The sequence below is a fragment of the Mauremys mutica genome, chromosome 14, assembly GCF_020497125.1.
Source record: "Mauremys mutica isolate MM-2020 ecotype Southern chromosome 14, ASM2049712v1, whole genome shotgun sequence".
NCBI lineage: Eukaryota > Metazoa > Chordata > Testudines > Geoemydidae > Mauremys > Mauremys mutica.
Window position 1 is genome coordinate 26,460,900 of NC_059085.1, and position 15,803 is coordinate 26,476,702.

The 15,803-nt window shown below is 40.0% G+C and overlaps 1 protein-coding gene across 1 annotated transcript in view; it reads right to left on the reverse strand.

Annotated features, from left to right (window-relative positions):
- Window positions 1-1,508: 1,508 nt before the first annotated feature.
- LOC123349371 (neural-cadherin-like) overlaps window positions 1,509-15,803 on the reverse strand; it is a 109,796-nt gene continuing 95,501 nt past the window's right edge. The window contains exons 30-33 of the mRNA XM_044987382.1: window positions 13,345-13,525; window positions 11,343-11,587; window positions 9,498-9,652; window positions 1,509-5,448 (exon numbers count right to left, since the gene is read on the reverse strand). Coding sequence (XP_044843317.1) covers window positions 5,026-5,448; window positions 9,498-9,652; window positions 11,343-11,587; window positions 13,345-13,525 — 1,004 coding nt within the window. The 3' untranslated portion in view covers window positions 1,509-5,025. The remainder of the gene's footprint in view (window positions 5,449-9,497; window positions 9,653-11,342; window positions 11,588-13,344; window positions 13,526-15,803) is intronic.

Here is a 15,803-nt window from a genome sequence, read left to right on the forward strand (position 1 = left end):
TCCAGTGCCTTTTCTTAATCAGGACCCTCCTCTCTCTAGTTCTTAATCAACAGTTATCAGTAGATTTTGCAAACCACTCATGCAGACTCCCTCAAGAGATATAATGCCAAACTGTCTACTGTTTTACTAATCAGTGCAGTGCTCATAGTTCTCCTAACCCCACTCCATGTGCTCAGAGTGCAAATGCCAGTCTTGCCTCTCTTTTGAATTCCTTGGTCTGGCCTAGTGTTACAAAGCTAATGGCAGTCGGCTTTTCAATGACTTGGCTACATGTTATACTTGGAATGTCATTTTAAAAGAAAAACCATGAAGATTAATTTATCTGACAGGCAGACAGATTAAATAATAATATCCACAAGATTATTTAAATTTTGGACATATACAAATATTTTATAGGAAATAAAATGTTCTTACTACATGTTAGAGTCTGTAAAGAACTTGGAAGGAGCTTAGTAAAAGTACCAGATTACTGAAAATCCAACTACCTAGGGACCCACTGATTTTTTTATTTAATTTTTTTCTCTTTTCTGGTTGCAGGGCTTTTTGCAGTCAAGCCAGCTGTCCCTGTTCGTGAGAGATGTCAGTGCCTCTCTATGATAAGCTTTTTTTGTTACGAAATAGAGAAATATTTGTGTATAGGAAAGGGGAACAAACTAAGAGACATGATTTCAGGGACTGCCTGGTAATTAGAACAGCATCATACTAATTAAAGCAGATAAATGAATTATTAGCAACTCTAGAAGTAGGAAAGGTGGATTTTTAAATTAGGAAATGACATCTGCAAACAGTTATCTTATTACGGCCATTAAGGGTATTTATGTTCATTGAGCATTTATTTCTGTTAATGATTTTCATACTATCTGACCTTTGTATTATTCTGCATGCACTCTAGGTGCTGAGACTGTGTGTTATAATATGAGAGAGAGAAGAAATTGCAATTGAAGCTGCATTTGAAGGGTGGTAAGCAAGGAAAATTTGCCAGTCAGCTTCTTACAGTGTGCATGTTCACGCGTGCTTGAATCACAATTTTCAGAAACAAATCAATGTATTGTAAGGAAAAAAACATTTAATACCAAACTCTGTTCTTAGTGTGTATGGATCAAGTTGGGAGCAGGCTAACCAAAGCCACACTTATTGCTGTCATTATCTATATTTAAGTTCATACAATAGGCCTTTGTATGCATCACCACTAAAGTGTGTTTGTAGCTACCTTGTGCCTCATTTTTGCTCATCAAGCCAAAACTAGTTTCAGCTAGAAAGGGTAAATAATATTGACCAGCATGGTGAATATGCTCAATATTATGAGCACTATCCTAAAGTAACTGTACTGATAACAGTGGGAGTTTTGTCTTTGAGAAGTATAGGATCAAGGTTCATTTGATGGGTAATAATCTAGGACTGGGTCCTAGCAGCTAACCCAACAGAATATATATAACTAGGACATATAAGATATAGAATATTTATTATTAATACAGTGCCTTCAATGTGCATGGCACTTTACAGGCAAATAAAATAACAGTCCTTGCCCCAAGGAGCTTACAGGCTAAATTAGATTGAAAACACAACCAAAATGACAGCATATCATAGTGGTGGAGGAAAGGAATTTGGGGGCACAGAGTGTGGTAAACACTGGGAGGGTATTTATTGCTCTTGGAGGGGAGTAAGGTTTTAGTGAATATCTACCTCCATTTGTACAGTCTGTGACTGCTACAGTCATAGAATACATAAAACCCAACATACTCAACTTGTTTACAATTGCAATATATTTAATCTAACATTTCTTTCACAAAGTTTTCTGAAACAGTTAAGTAAAATATTAAGTGTTTTATCAGTAAAATTATATTTGGACTAAGTACTCTCTGAAAATGAAAAACATCAAGAGTGAGTAAAGTATTCCTAGTTTATCTTTTCCAGATGAAAGGGCTGCATCACTGGAAAATGTAATCCATTAGTTGGTTTCTAGGCACAAAATTCTCCAACAAGTGTCACAAATGCACAGTATGTCTGTGAGGGCAAGATATTGCATGTGCATGTCTGATTTAAACTGAGAAATATGTGCAAATCAATATAGCCTGACAGATCTGTATTGACCCATATTCAGGTGGAGCATGGTGATTTTGGTTTAGAGGTGGTTTTGGTGGGGTTTTTTTGGTGTCTTGCAGCAAGAGTCCGGAATAATGTTTGGTGCCTCAAAACTGATGCACCTGTTTCAGGTGAATAGCAAAAAATGTTCTGTACTGTAATACAACACAGACATTCTGTACACTGTCACCCAAGCTAGATGTATCTCCCTCTGTCATATACACAAAAGAAATGGGGAGGTGAAGTTCCTTGCTCCTAGGTGATGACAGTGAATTTGGGGGAAGGCCATTGCTAGCTCTTCAGCCTGCACTATTTGGAATTTCACCACTATGATGGTCCAGATATGAGGTCTCATTTTTGCCCTAAATATTAGATACTTTCAAATTCATTTCAACATTTAACTGAAAGGGATTTCACGGTAAATATCACCCCTAAGTGGGAGAAGAGAGCCCGAGTTATTTTTCTCTACTTTTTCATAAAGGCAAGTGTGTCCCAGAACACACTATAAACATTGGATAAAATTTTTAAAAGTCACTCCAGCCCACTCTTTTAAAGGTAAAGGTATTTAGACACCCAACTCCCATTGATTTCAGCAGACTGAGGTGCCCAAATACCTTTAAAAATCTGGACCATAGGCACTTAGGAACCCAAATCTTATTGCAAGTCAATGAGACTTAAGCTCATAAGGGCCAGATTTTCAAATGTCTTTAGGCACCTGCCCAAGTGACTTTTAAAAATGGCATGGCATAAAATTTTCAGAAGTGCCTAACTGACTTAGAAGTCAAAGTCCCATTAACTTCCCAGGAGATGTAGATTCCTAAGCCCCAAAATCACTTTTGAAAATGCAAGTTGGATTCCTAATTAATTTAAGTGCTTCTGAAAATTTTACTCAGTGCTTTCAAGGTGCTTCAAGACCTTTCTGACATTAATGCCCATATCTTAGTTAATTCCTCCCCCTTCCCACTGTCATTTCTCCATGTCCAGCTTCTTAATTTCCCATCTCTTCTTGCTTTCCCCATACCATCATGTCTCATTATTTTATACTTCATGTACAGAAAAAAGTATGCAGCACTCAAACTTTATTCACTTTCTTAATGTCAAAGAAACAAAACATATTCCCAGCTGTGCTGTTGCTGAAGTTAAGTTAAACTTTAGGTTTACATTCGTATCAGTTTATAAATAGAAATGCAGACCCAAGAAAGAAGATTGAAATGTATTGTACAGAGCAGTGTCAGTTTCCAATGTTATTTGTTTAGCCAGAAATCCCATTCAGCATGCTAGCTAGTCAAAGAAAGTGGTTTCAAAAGGCTTGATCAGTTTGCAACATATCATAAAGCCATCTCTTTTGATTGAAGGGTTCCACCTACTATGATTGCCATGATGTTTTTTTTTCCCCTGCAGATGATTATGATTTTCTTGGAAGCACTGCCAGATTCTGAGTGCTGCATTATTATTTGCTGAGATAGGTTGTCAGCCAGCATTTTGTTTTTCTGGTATTCTGCTACTCAGTTTATGTTTTTAGAAAATTAGCCTCGATTCAAATTAGCCTTCTAGCAGGGTCTTGTTTGTTACAAAATTCTAAGCTTTGGGACACCAATGGGTGTAGGAGATTCATTTTAGGTATAGCTGCCTTCAGTCAGCTGGCCTTTCAAAGAAGGGTACTTATTTCCACTATTAAGAAATAAAATATTAACCTGGAAACACAAGGAAAGTTTTTCTTCTAACTGAAAGCATTTTTTTTTCCTCAGAAAGTGTTTGCATCTCTAAACCCCCAGACAAGGGCAAAATGCAGCTCTTGCTCACACCCATGCTTCCACATTCTAGTCAGTGAGGTTGCATAGACACAAACAAGATCAGGATATGGTTTGACTGTTCAGAGTTGCAAGTTTATCTACGTGTGTTCAAAGAGCTCAGACTGGAACAGTGGAGCCAAAGCCTCAAAATGATAATGTTTAAAGTCCAAATCTGGCTCCACGCTTGGCAGTTTGACTACATTTCTGTAAGATGGAGTTTTAACAGAACAGTGGATCAGCAGCCCCAAGTTTGGGGAAAAAGGATCTAGATTCAAACTACGTAACTCAGGTTTGTCCCTAATTTTGGTTCTTGGGCATTACACAAAGAAAATCAGCTCTTCTTTTGTAAGCCTTAAGTGGGTTCTGGCATTTATCACCAAAATTCCTAAATAGGTTTTTTTTTTTTTAATAAAGACCACCAAATGAAAGGTTCGGCTATAAGCAACTGACTTCATGCTTTGGGCTCAGGTTCAGCCTCTTTCTTTGTACCATGGCACAATGGAATTTCACTAAGCTTTAACCAAAGGTAAGACCCAATTCTGTCATCAGCTAGACCCAGGCAACATCGCTGGAGTGTGGGCTACTATGTTTAAGTGCCCATTTTGTTTAAGTGAAGTTAATTCAGAGGACAAGATTGTATGTGGTACAATTTACATTTTAGGCCAGGAGGAGGAGAACAAAGGACACACTTTCCAGACAAAAGTCCCCCAGAGTGTCATGTGAATGCAATATGTCTAGCCCTGGCTTCTCTTTGCATGCTAGCAGTTACCGTGCTAGAAGACAAAGACTACATCATATGGAAGCCCTTTCTTATTAATATTAGTATAGGAGATGTTTACTTCTCAGCATCATACACCAATTACTACTTTTTAAAAGGTGTTCCAAGTTCACTTATTTTTTCAGTTTAGGTGCTGGACAAACAGGGAAAAGGCCAAGAGGCCTGGAGTTTTAATTCCTAGTTTATTTTGGAAGTTAGCTTCTAGATACAAACAACGGCTCTTTAGTGGGCATTTGGACTGCATCCCCCACCCATCAGATTGAAGAGGAATAAAATCCGGTGGAATAAAATATATCAAAGGTGAAGGGCATGAAAAACTGAATAGCCCTTCATGCTTGCTTTCAGAATTTCAAGAATAGTAAACATAGGAATCTACATGTCCTCTGTCTTTTTGTGTGAATACAGTTCACTTAATTTCTCAAACTTTGGTCCCCACTCTTTCAAGTCATCATACACAGTCTCTTCATCCAGTCCAGAGGAATCTAGGGAACTAAGACTACTGGCTACTGAGCCCTCTCCCTCTGTGTAATATACCTGTAGGGAATCATGGGGCAAGGCCTGGGGCTGCTGATCAGCATCCCTAACAACATCTGACAGATAACGACTGAAGTCTTCACTGGTAAAGGAGGAGCTCCTAGTTGCAGATGCTTTTAGCTGATCCTTTGGGCTAGGTGCCACATTGCCGCTCAAGGGACAGTTCAACTCTGATGGTTTCCCTTTCTTCTTGTAGAGAGAAAGAGAATAGGCTGGGCTAGTCTGAAGAGACATCTGGAGTTCTGCCATGTTGTAAGCATCCTGGAGTGAGAAATCATCCGTTAAATGAACATTCACTGTAGCCCCCAACTTTTTATGCTTTAATGGACTAACCATATTGTTGTCCTAGAAAGAAAACATTTGCAAATAGTCTTAGATTTTGATCTGACCACCACACTAAAGCATGAAGACAATCCAGAGTGCACTTTATTGGCCCATTAATTTAACTGCAGTGCCTATGGAAGAGCTATAGGAATGCCAAAGATCACTTTACAGGTGTCAATGAGCAAATACAGCTTTCCCTTAATGCAGTTGTAACAGACACATTTAGGTTTACCTTCACTGTATTTTTTTAATGTATTTTTTCCTCTAGTATTGAGCAAGATAAAATCTTTATGGTTTTGCTTCAGATTTGTTTCTGCTTCCTCCTTTCTTGCCACTACTGCCAAGAGTGCTGATTCATAGGCAGCCTGTTCAAACTGAAGTTTAATTTTCTATTAGTAGCTAAAGAAAGATGATTAAAATGATTCCAATTTGTTTTCTGATTCAGATTTGGCTGTTGCTTGGCCTTTCATCAAACACTGCTGAACCCAATCCCAAGGTTGGGAGTGAGAAGTGGCTCTGTAGCTTTCAAGGAAAGGTGTTGCATCCATGGTTGGAGGGCATGGGGCTGAACCCATGACTGAGCCACTTCCCACGTAGATTTCTGTTATATTTATTTGGACTTTGGTGCTAGTTAGCTCCCTTGGAAGTGAGAGGAATGTGTGGGTCAGGTGGCTGGCAACAGGGTAAAGAATCTTTTGTTTCTAAAGCCAAGCATCATTGTAGTGGTTGAAATGCAACCACTATCTGACAGTTATTTCAAGTTTCAGTCCAGTTCCCAGTGCACAACTGTCTGCATCACTAAAACAACCAGTACAATAGACACTAATTGGTGGCAGCCTTGATGCGAGTTTCAGAAAATAGACAAAGCATAGATTATGTGGGTTATCTTTTCAGTCCAAGAGGTGGTCTTCCTAGGCACGTTGGCAGGCCCTAAGGGGAGTGATATGTTTGAAGTGCCTGTGCTACACAGAACCTCTTATGTGGCTAAATAATAATTCTTTGAATGTCTCATGTTTTCATCTAGAGCTAGAGAAAATCAGTCAGAGCTGTCAACGTGAACATTCCAAAATACTACCTTTACATCAGTGAAATTGTGCTAAAATAAAGATTATCCTAATCTCAGGGTTTGTACACACTAGCACTTGTGTCAGTATAATTTATGTCGCTCAGGGGTATGAATAAGCCACCCCCTTGTGTGACATAAGTTACACTGACCTAAGCGCCAGTGTAGACATCACTATGTCGGTGGGAGAGCTTCTCCCACCACAATAGTGACCGCCTCTTGCGGAGGTGGTTTTATGATGCAAACGGGAGAGCTTGCTTCCCATCAGCACAGAGTATCTTCACCCGATGTGCCGCAGCAGTGCAGCTGCATTGGTGCAGCTGCGCTGCTGTAGTACTTCTCATGTAGACTAGCCCTTAGTGTGTCTGCCACGTTTCAGTCAGGGAGATACGGTTGTAAAAAGTAAGAGCACAAGCCTGCACCTAAGAAATCCTGTGCTTGTGCATGCAAGGTCTGCAGGATTGGACTCCAAGATTTTAATGTAACACAGAATAACTGCCTTATTTCCATTTCAGAGCAGTTGCTGTATTTTGATGATGGGTGATGTGATATCTAGATGGCATGTTCATGTTTCCCTTTAGGATGAAAGGTACTAAATAAGTATAAACTATTAATAATTTCTGTATGACCCAATGGTGAATTTCTTACTCAGGCAAAACTCTCAAAATGGAGAGCTGCTGTTTTTGGCCCTTCCCAAATTAGGTGGGACTGTGCCTGAGTAGAGTTAAGGCCTTCAGTGAATTTGGTCATATTAAAATCATATTTTCATTTCTTTTTCTGTTTCTTAAAATTAAATGATAGATACAATTTCTTCTAATTATACACATAATTATCAGGCAATTTACAATCCCAAAGATTATCCTTGTCCCTTGCTTCCCAGCCATTGTTAACACAGCTCAGCCCCAAACAATGTTAAGTATTTTACCCAGCAGTGCACTTTTTTCTGTAATATCCTTATTTCTCTAAAATCCTTATTCCCCCCATTACATGTATAGAAATTCAGCAAGGATACCCATTTGTTTCTCCAGTCTTGCCCTCAAGCTAACAAATGTGAAATTTATACATGGTCTCTTTACTGTCAGGGCCGGCTCCAGAGCCCAGTGCGCCAAGCGCGCGCTTGGGGCGGCGTCCCGGGGAGGGCGGCAGGCGGCTCCGGTGGACCTCCCGCAGGCATGCCTGCGGAGGGTCCGCTGGTCCCGCAGCTTCAGTGGAGCATCCGCAGGCGTGCCTGCGGGAGGTCCACCGGGCAGCGGGACCAGCGGACCCTCTGCAGGCACGTCTTCAGGAGGTCCACCGGAGCCGCGCGACCGGCGACCGCCAGAGCGTCCCCCGTGGCGTGCCGCCCTGCTTGGGGTGGCGCAAATCCTAGAGCCGCCCCTGTTTACTGTGCATACACTCTTATGTTAATTTGTTAAGATAACATTGGACTGCACCCATTTAATTCCTATGAAGTTGTGGGGTGTTCAGTTTGAAATTCTGCATCAAGAATTAGGCACCCAAAATCAGTGGCCATTTATGAAGATTTTGGACAAGCTTTCCACTGTTTAAAAAAGTAGATTAATTTGGAAATGGCCTACAGTAAACAAGATCTCAGGGAGGCCAACATTATTTCCTCTGTGTGCTTCCACACTTTAAGATCACCTTTGATTGGGGGTCATTTGGTTGTTAGTGTATTTGATTTTGCTGCTTTATGAAAAGAACATGCTTTAATTCTTCTCAGGGAAACTCTAAGACCTGTCATACAAACACTATTTCCTCGATATATGAACCCTGTGTGGCAAATGCGCAAGGGTAGCACAGGAGATAATCTTATTAAACTAACAGGATCGGTGAACATAATTCCAGATGCCACTTGAAAAATATCCCCCTAGGCATTTAAAATGCATTTACAGTAATTCATCAAAAATTTGAGGACATTTTACAAGTGAAAGATTATTTTGCAGCTGGCTCCCATAAATGTTTAATATAAATGTTAATGTATAAAAACTCCTTGCTTATTTATTTGGAAGTTTAATATTCAGATTTTAAAACTTTGTTCTGTAGCACTCATGGCATGCCAACCACAAACTCAGAAATACTGTTGCACCTTCTACTGGATAAAATGAAGTGTTTTAAAACAGGAAATAGTCTCTTACTTTTTCTGACAAACATTAATTTTTCAACAAAATTACCTGTTTTTTAAAAAATTAACAAATCTGTAATTATCGGTTACATTTCTTCTGGATAGCAATATAAGCAAAAACTCTGGTAATCCATGTGCAGGACAAACAGAAATGTGAGAATAACCTGTTTGGTGTGGCGTGTTGTATATTAAAAGTGCAACAACAGTTTTATACTCTGGTATTTGCTTCTCTTCCCAAGAGAGAAGGGAACAGAAAGGGCCCTGGTATTTTATTCCAAGAGCTAAAAAGCTTTAGCTAAAACAAGGATAGTACCAGCATCCCTTAATGAATAAAAACGGAGGGACTTTAAGATGTAATAAGTCATGTTCTAATAGCACACATAATGTGGTACGAAGTGTCATCAAAAGAGCTGGTCCATAAGGAAGATTTCATGTTAGAGTTTTCTAAAACCTTATCACTACAGCAGTAATTGCTACTGACAACTGCAGAGCCTCCAGAGCATGAAGCCAGAAAAGGATCATCCGTAAATTCTTTAACTGCTAAACTCATCCTGGCTACAAGCATTTATAATCACTCACATAGGTACTTCTGCTTTAAGGCAAATTAAAATTTTATAGACCTTTATGTATCCATTTGTAAAAAAACATGCAACCTTACAAATAAGTTCATCAGTTGCTTGTGGTAATGTAACCAGCAGCACCGAGGCTAAGGGTAAAACAAAACTGACTCCCCTGTATTTCATTAGAGTGGAGAACCACTAGCCCACTTGTATCATATTCATTTAATGGAATGATCCTTACTTGATCTTGCTCCCCACCCCCTTCTTCATTATAGTTGAGGATATTTTCTCTGATGTCCTCCAAGTCATCATGATAGGCAGAGACATGGTAAACTCCTCCATTCAAACCTTTGTGACTCTTCCAGCGAGTCCACAGGAAAGCACCACTGAACAGAACTGTGCGCACATGGGAGTGAAGCAGAGAGTGATCATTCAGAAACGAAGCAGAGAATAACCTTTTTTTTTTCCCTTCAAATACTGCAGTGTGGTAAAGACAGTAACTATCACTGGCTATTGCAATGCCAGACTGAAGTCAGAACTGAAATGGGTAGAACGGCTTCAGTCTTCACACTAAGTGCCTGAGTCTGCTCTCACATCACTGTAAACCAGAAATAACTTCATTTAAATCAGTTAGATGCCTAACTCCCACTGATTTCAATCCAAGTTAGATGCCTAAGAACCTTCAAGGATTTGGGCCAAAATAGATACATTGATTTAAAGCCAGTATAAAGAGAGAAGATTCAGGCCCTTTAAAAGGCAAGTCCATAAAATCATCTGCAGCTGTAGAGGTCAGCTCTCCTTTTGCTTTGAGCATTACTTCCATTAACGGTAAATGTAGTTACAAGCGATATCAAAGGGAGAAGGAGAGGCCTTGAGGGCTTCCTTTATTACAAAGTTAGTAACAACTGAAGAACTGAATGACATGCAGACATGGTTATTTGAGGCCAAAATATCTGTTTACCGTACTGACTTGGACAGACTTGATGCTTAACAGAAAATGCATAGAAAGATGTAGCACAAAAACTGATGCAGATGAGTTCTGAAGAACAGATACAATTCTGTGAACAAGAACAGAAATGAAGCATAAGACGACATGAGACAAAGGGAAGAGGATTGTGTATCACATGCTTTATTAGAAAAAATAATTCAGGCACATTTTTATGCCTTAACATCTGCAAATTTAAATAATTAAAAAAATGTGTTTAGTTGCAATTTACATGCTGAAAATTGTTAAACTTCTACTACATTGAAGATGTTTGTTAACATTATGTAAATACAAACTTGTATACAGTGTGTTACCATCTCCACTGTAAAAACACATCATAAAATCCTCTCTCAATGCCCAGTCCTGATCCCATTGGAGTCGATGGCAAAACTCCACAGCAATTTCAGTAAGAACAGGATGGGGCCTTTACTGTATAAAATTTAAAATGTATTTTTATAAATTGGTCATAAGTTTTATTTTGAGATTTCTCTGTTTAAATTTTCATTCTGCAGTTTACCAGAATGTGATGTATAGATCTTATCATATGCAACAATCCTTTGCCAATTTTTTTAATGGAATCTGATTTTGAGATACTCAAGTATAACAAACATTCTTATAAAAAACCAGGAACTTCTGATTTATTTACATTGTGATAACTTACAGTTGGCCAGATATTAAAAAATAAACATGCTCCTAGTCTGCTCTCGGTAACAATTTATTTCTCGTGGGCTGAAATACCCGTTCCATGACTAGCTGTATTTTAAATAATGACTTTCTCCTAGCAATCTTTTTCCTAGCTTTTGACTGAATTTGCCTCTACTTGTACATTCTGAACAGTTTCTTGGCAATGAAACGTCACAAAATCAGTTAACTGCAAGGGCTTTCCTCAACTGAATTAATGCCAATTAACAATGTAACTTTTGTGGACGGAGGATGAAAAGTGACAGTGGATGGAGTAGAGAGAAGGACAAAACACTGAAGGCAGAGTCCAGGCTCCACAAGGAAGCAAATTCTTCATAGAAAGACAACATGATCAGTGTCAACGGAGAATGGATAAATTAAATCACCAAAGGTAGTATAAGATGTAGTTGCCATAACTACCTAAAAGTGCCAAAAAGCAAATGCAGATGGCGAACATGGAACTGAAGCTCAAGCCTGCATCCTTGTGAAAGATTGCCAATGTGATTTCACAGTAACGGCCAGTATAGCCATCAGGGCAATGACATCGGAACTTGGCTGGAGACTGGGAGATACACGTGCCAAAGTTGCAGGGTCTTTTAGCACATTCAGTATAGACGCAGTGCCTGCCTGTGGCATTCTCTGTGATCAGGTGTCCCGGAGGGCAACTGGAAAGACAAAAAGCAGAGTAAAACAACAAAAATCCTTGGTAACAGCAGACATGAAAGAGAGCACTGAAAACCCTACACCAACTTTGGGACACATGCTGTATATCTGAATACAGTCTTCTGAGTTATCTTATGCCAAGGTAGCTTTACTGTAGCTCCTACTCTTGCAATGCTTACCCACACACATAGTCTCAGTGAAGTCGGGGAAGGGGCTAAAGAGTTCTTCTCTTCAGTGAAACAAGACAAAAATAATGAGGCTCACTCCTCCAGACACTTACTCTCGTGAATGGACTTGGGGATGCCAGTAGTCCCACTGGCTCCAGTGAGACCACCTCCATGAGCAAGTGTTTGATCAAGTGCAGGATTTTCAGGTCTATCCAAATGCCATAAGATGACATTAGCCTCTCCTGTGTTTTCCCCAGTTCAGTGAATCTCCAAGCCTCTAGAGATTTAAAGCATTTGTGACAAAAAACACCTCTACAATTCTCCTTCTTTAGAACAGTGCTAATACAGGAGTACACTAAGGCGTTGTCTTTGCTGCAGAATTAACTCCAGTTATAACTTAAGTGTTGAGTCCCATCTACAGAAAAAAAATCATTACTTGAGAGTGGTGGTGCTTTTAACTTGTCAGCTGGCACATCAGGGGGTACAGGCTACAGCTCCAGTTAGCACAGCTCATCAACTGCTAACAATCACTCTGCTGTTTCACAGCATGACTACTCTCATTCGAGCTAGGCTAACTCAAGAGGTGTTAACTCGGTGGAGATAACATGAGTTAATTTTGCAGTGGAGCCAGCCTTAGAATGAAGAATGAGCTGATGTTTCCCTCTTTAAACCATACTTTTTAGGAACACTCTGGCTCTTCGAAACTGCATCCAGCTGTACCTTGTCATATAGACTGTCAGCCTAAACACAAGTATTTTCATGTTTTCAGTTTTCTCCTGGTTATAAAATACACTTTTGAGCTAGGTTCAGATGTCTTGTTTGTTTCTTTCTTTGTTTTAAGGTATTAAATTCGTCAGGAGTTAACTCTGAATATGGATTAAGCCCTTTTAGGTTTTGCAGGAAAATACATTCTGAAGGTGACTATCTTGATTTGAAAAACAGGTTTTTTGTGGGTTTTTTTTTAAAGTCACTTCAAGCATTATCACAATTTTGATTATCCTGTAATAATGAATGTTCACTGTAGCACTCCTGCTTGAACTTAGTATGACAAGATACAGCATTCATTATAGATCATATCCTCTGATTTATGCCTAACATGTTATGCTGTTTAAAGGGCATCCGACACACAAAAACAATGTTTATATCCAGACTATCTTCAAAGCTGCTCAATTTAGAAATTTAGTAGCACAGTCATTCCATATTACTTCCCAATTTCAGTTTTCAGAAAGTGGGTCAAATTGTTCTGTATTTGCAATACTCCATGAGCAGCTTTAATAGAGCAGAAAGCCAAATGCTCAGCTGGTGTTAATCTGCTTACCTTAATTACAGTCAATGGAGATACACCATTTTATATCAGTTGAGGATCTGGTTGAAAGGGACTGTGCTCTGATTTACATCAGTAAACTGCTGAAGCTAATGAGGTTGCAGAGGCATAAATAAGGGTAGAATTTGGCCCTGTATTTCACTATAGTTTAACTGGATGATGCTATACAGAGGACTTCCCAGTGGCAAGATTCAACTTACACAATTTTTAGCATCCAGCCCTCCCATGTTGCCCTGGCATTTTCTATGCTCTTGCTTTCCCCCATTACCTGCATTCATGCATCATCCACAAGTCAATACAAATAAACGGCTGGCTACAGGGGTTGTTCCTACAAGCCTCTGAAGAGCAGCCTTCTTTCACTCCTTGGGAACTTAATACTGACACTGGTTCCTTAGTGTGAGTATCCAGGGGCAGCCTGTAGTTATTAAATCTGACATCCTTCATACACCCTAAGGCAAAAAACAAAAGGGAGTTGGGTTTTGAAAGCTGTTCAGCAAGAAGAACTATTTGAAACAGCTGTCAGTACTAGCAGACTGAGCATATGTTATATTTAGAGATGGGCTGAAGCCACAAAGTTATTTCCCCAAACTTTAGGGGAGTTTGATCCAGGCTTTTGATCCATCCCATTAGATATGGGCCAGATTCCGATATCCAAATTTTGGCGTTGCATCCCTGTTGTTTTCCAGCCCCCTATTTGATTGAGAGAAAGACACCTGTGCCAGTTGCCAATTCACCATTTTACTATGATTTCTAAGGGAGAGTTCAAATAGCCAGAAGAAGAGAGGGAGAGTGTGCTCCTCCAGTGTTTGCCTGTGTCTCGGGGTGTGTGTGAAAAAGAACTATAGTCTATTAAGATTCTCTTTCATACAAGAAAAAAAAAAACCAGTAATGACTGAGGAGGCTGGGGATGCACTACCATTAAAAAAGTGGCAAGACTGACTGCATTTGTAAACAGACTGTAGGACCCAGGTGCATGTATGTCACACCAGGTTTTGGGACTCCCTGGCCTATGTTTCACACACAAGAGCATCCCTCCTCTCCCCAGAGATGTTACTGTCTTGTCACAGGAGGATTAACTGAAGGCCAACCTCTGGTCATGAAGATGGCAGCTGCGTGAGGGGGAGTGATATACAAATTATACATTTGTCAGTGCAGTATTGTACAGTGTAGTGGGGTATGTGGATTGTATGCCAGTACTGAAGATAAAGTACAATCCCACACCTGCATGGAGGATGAGTGGATATATGAGGGCATAGTAAAGGTTGGTTTTGGTATCCATAGCTCCGTGTTTCTCTGCTTCCCCTTTTTGTAACCTTACCTCTCATAAAAACAAGAAATGCAAAGTTGTTTGCATTTTAATCTACAACATTATATTAAGACCTTTTCCAATCCATTGTTGATACATATTTAAAACCTTAACTCTAGTTTAACAAATATTTTAGCCTGCCCTAGTGGAAGTTCCAGTTGACTGCATTATAATCTTTCAGCTGGGAGACTGTGAGCCTCAGTAATCCAAACTTCACATAGCCTATTTCAGTTTTCCTAGCAGTGTTTAAAGTTAAGAACATCCATTTTGCAATGTGCTGTGCAATGAATAGGGCTCTACCAAATTCACAGTCCATTTTGGGCAATTTAATGGTTATAGGATTTTAAAAATCATAAATTTCATTATTTCAGCTATTTAAATCTGAAATTTCACTGTGTTGTAATTGTAGGGGTCCTGACCCAAAAAGAAGTTGGCGGGGGGGCTTGCCAGGTTATTGTAGGGGGGATTGCAGTACTGCTACCCTTACTTCTGCACTGCTGCTCACGGCAGCGCTGCCTTCAGAGCTGGGCAGCTGGAGAGCAGCGGCTGCTGGCTGGGAGCCCAGCTCTGAAGGCAGAGCTGCCACCAGCAGCAGCGCAGAAGTAAGGCTGGCATGGTATGATATTGCCACCCTTACTTCTGCGCTGCTGGCAGAATGCTGCCTTCAGAGCTAGGTGCCCAGCCAATAGCCGCTACTCTCCAGCTGCCCAGCTCTAAAGGCAGCGTGAAAGTAAAGGTGGCAATACCATGACCCCATTAAAATAACCTTGTGACTTCACCTGCAGCTCCCTTTTGGGTCAGGACCCTGAATTTGAGAAAAGCTGGTCTCCCCCCATGAAATCTGTATAGTATAGGGTAAAAGCACACAAAAGATCAGATTTCATGGTCCGTGATGCATTTTTCATGGCCAGGAATTTAGTAGGGCCCTAGCAATGGACAATACTTATCACAAGAAGGTAATTCATCCAGCAATATAAGGGCAACAAATGTCCCAAATGTAGAGAATTGTTATGGTTCTGCTTTTTAGGCGTGGGCAGCTGCAAAATGGATGCACAGGGCAGATCCAGGCTTGCATATCTAATTCAGCAGGGAAATTTGCAGTATGACTGGAGAGGGCTGTATAGGTAGTGTGCAGGACTCACTGCCCCTGTTTTAGCCCAGTGGCAACCTACGGCGCTCGAGCTGATTTTCAGTGGCACTCACACTGCCCGGGTCCTGGCCACTGCATTTTAATTTAATTTTAAATGAAGCTTCTTAAACATTTTAAAAACCTTATTTACTTTACATACAACAATAGTTTAGTTATGTATTATAGACTTATAGAAAGAGACCTTCGAAAAACGTTAAAATGTATGACTGGCACGCGAAACCTTAAATTAGAGTGAATAAATGAAGACTTGGCACATCACTTCTGAAAGGTT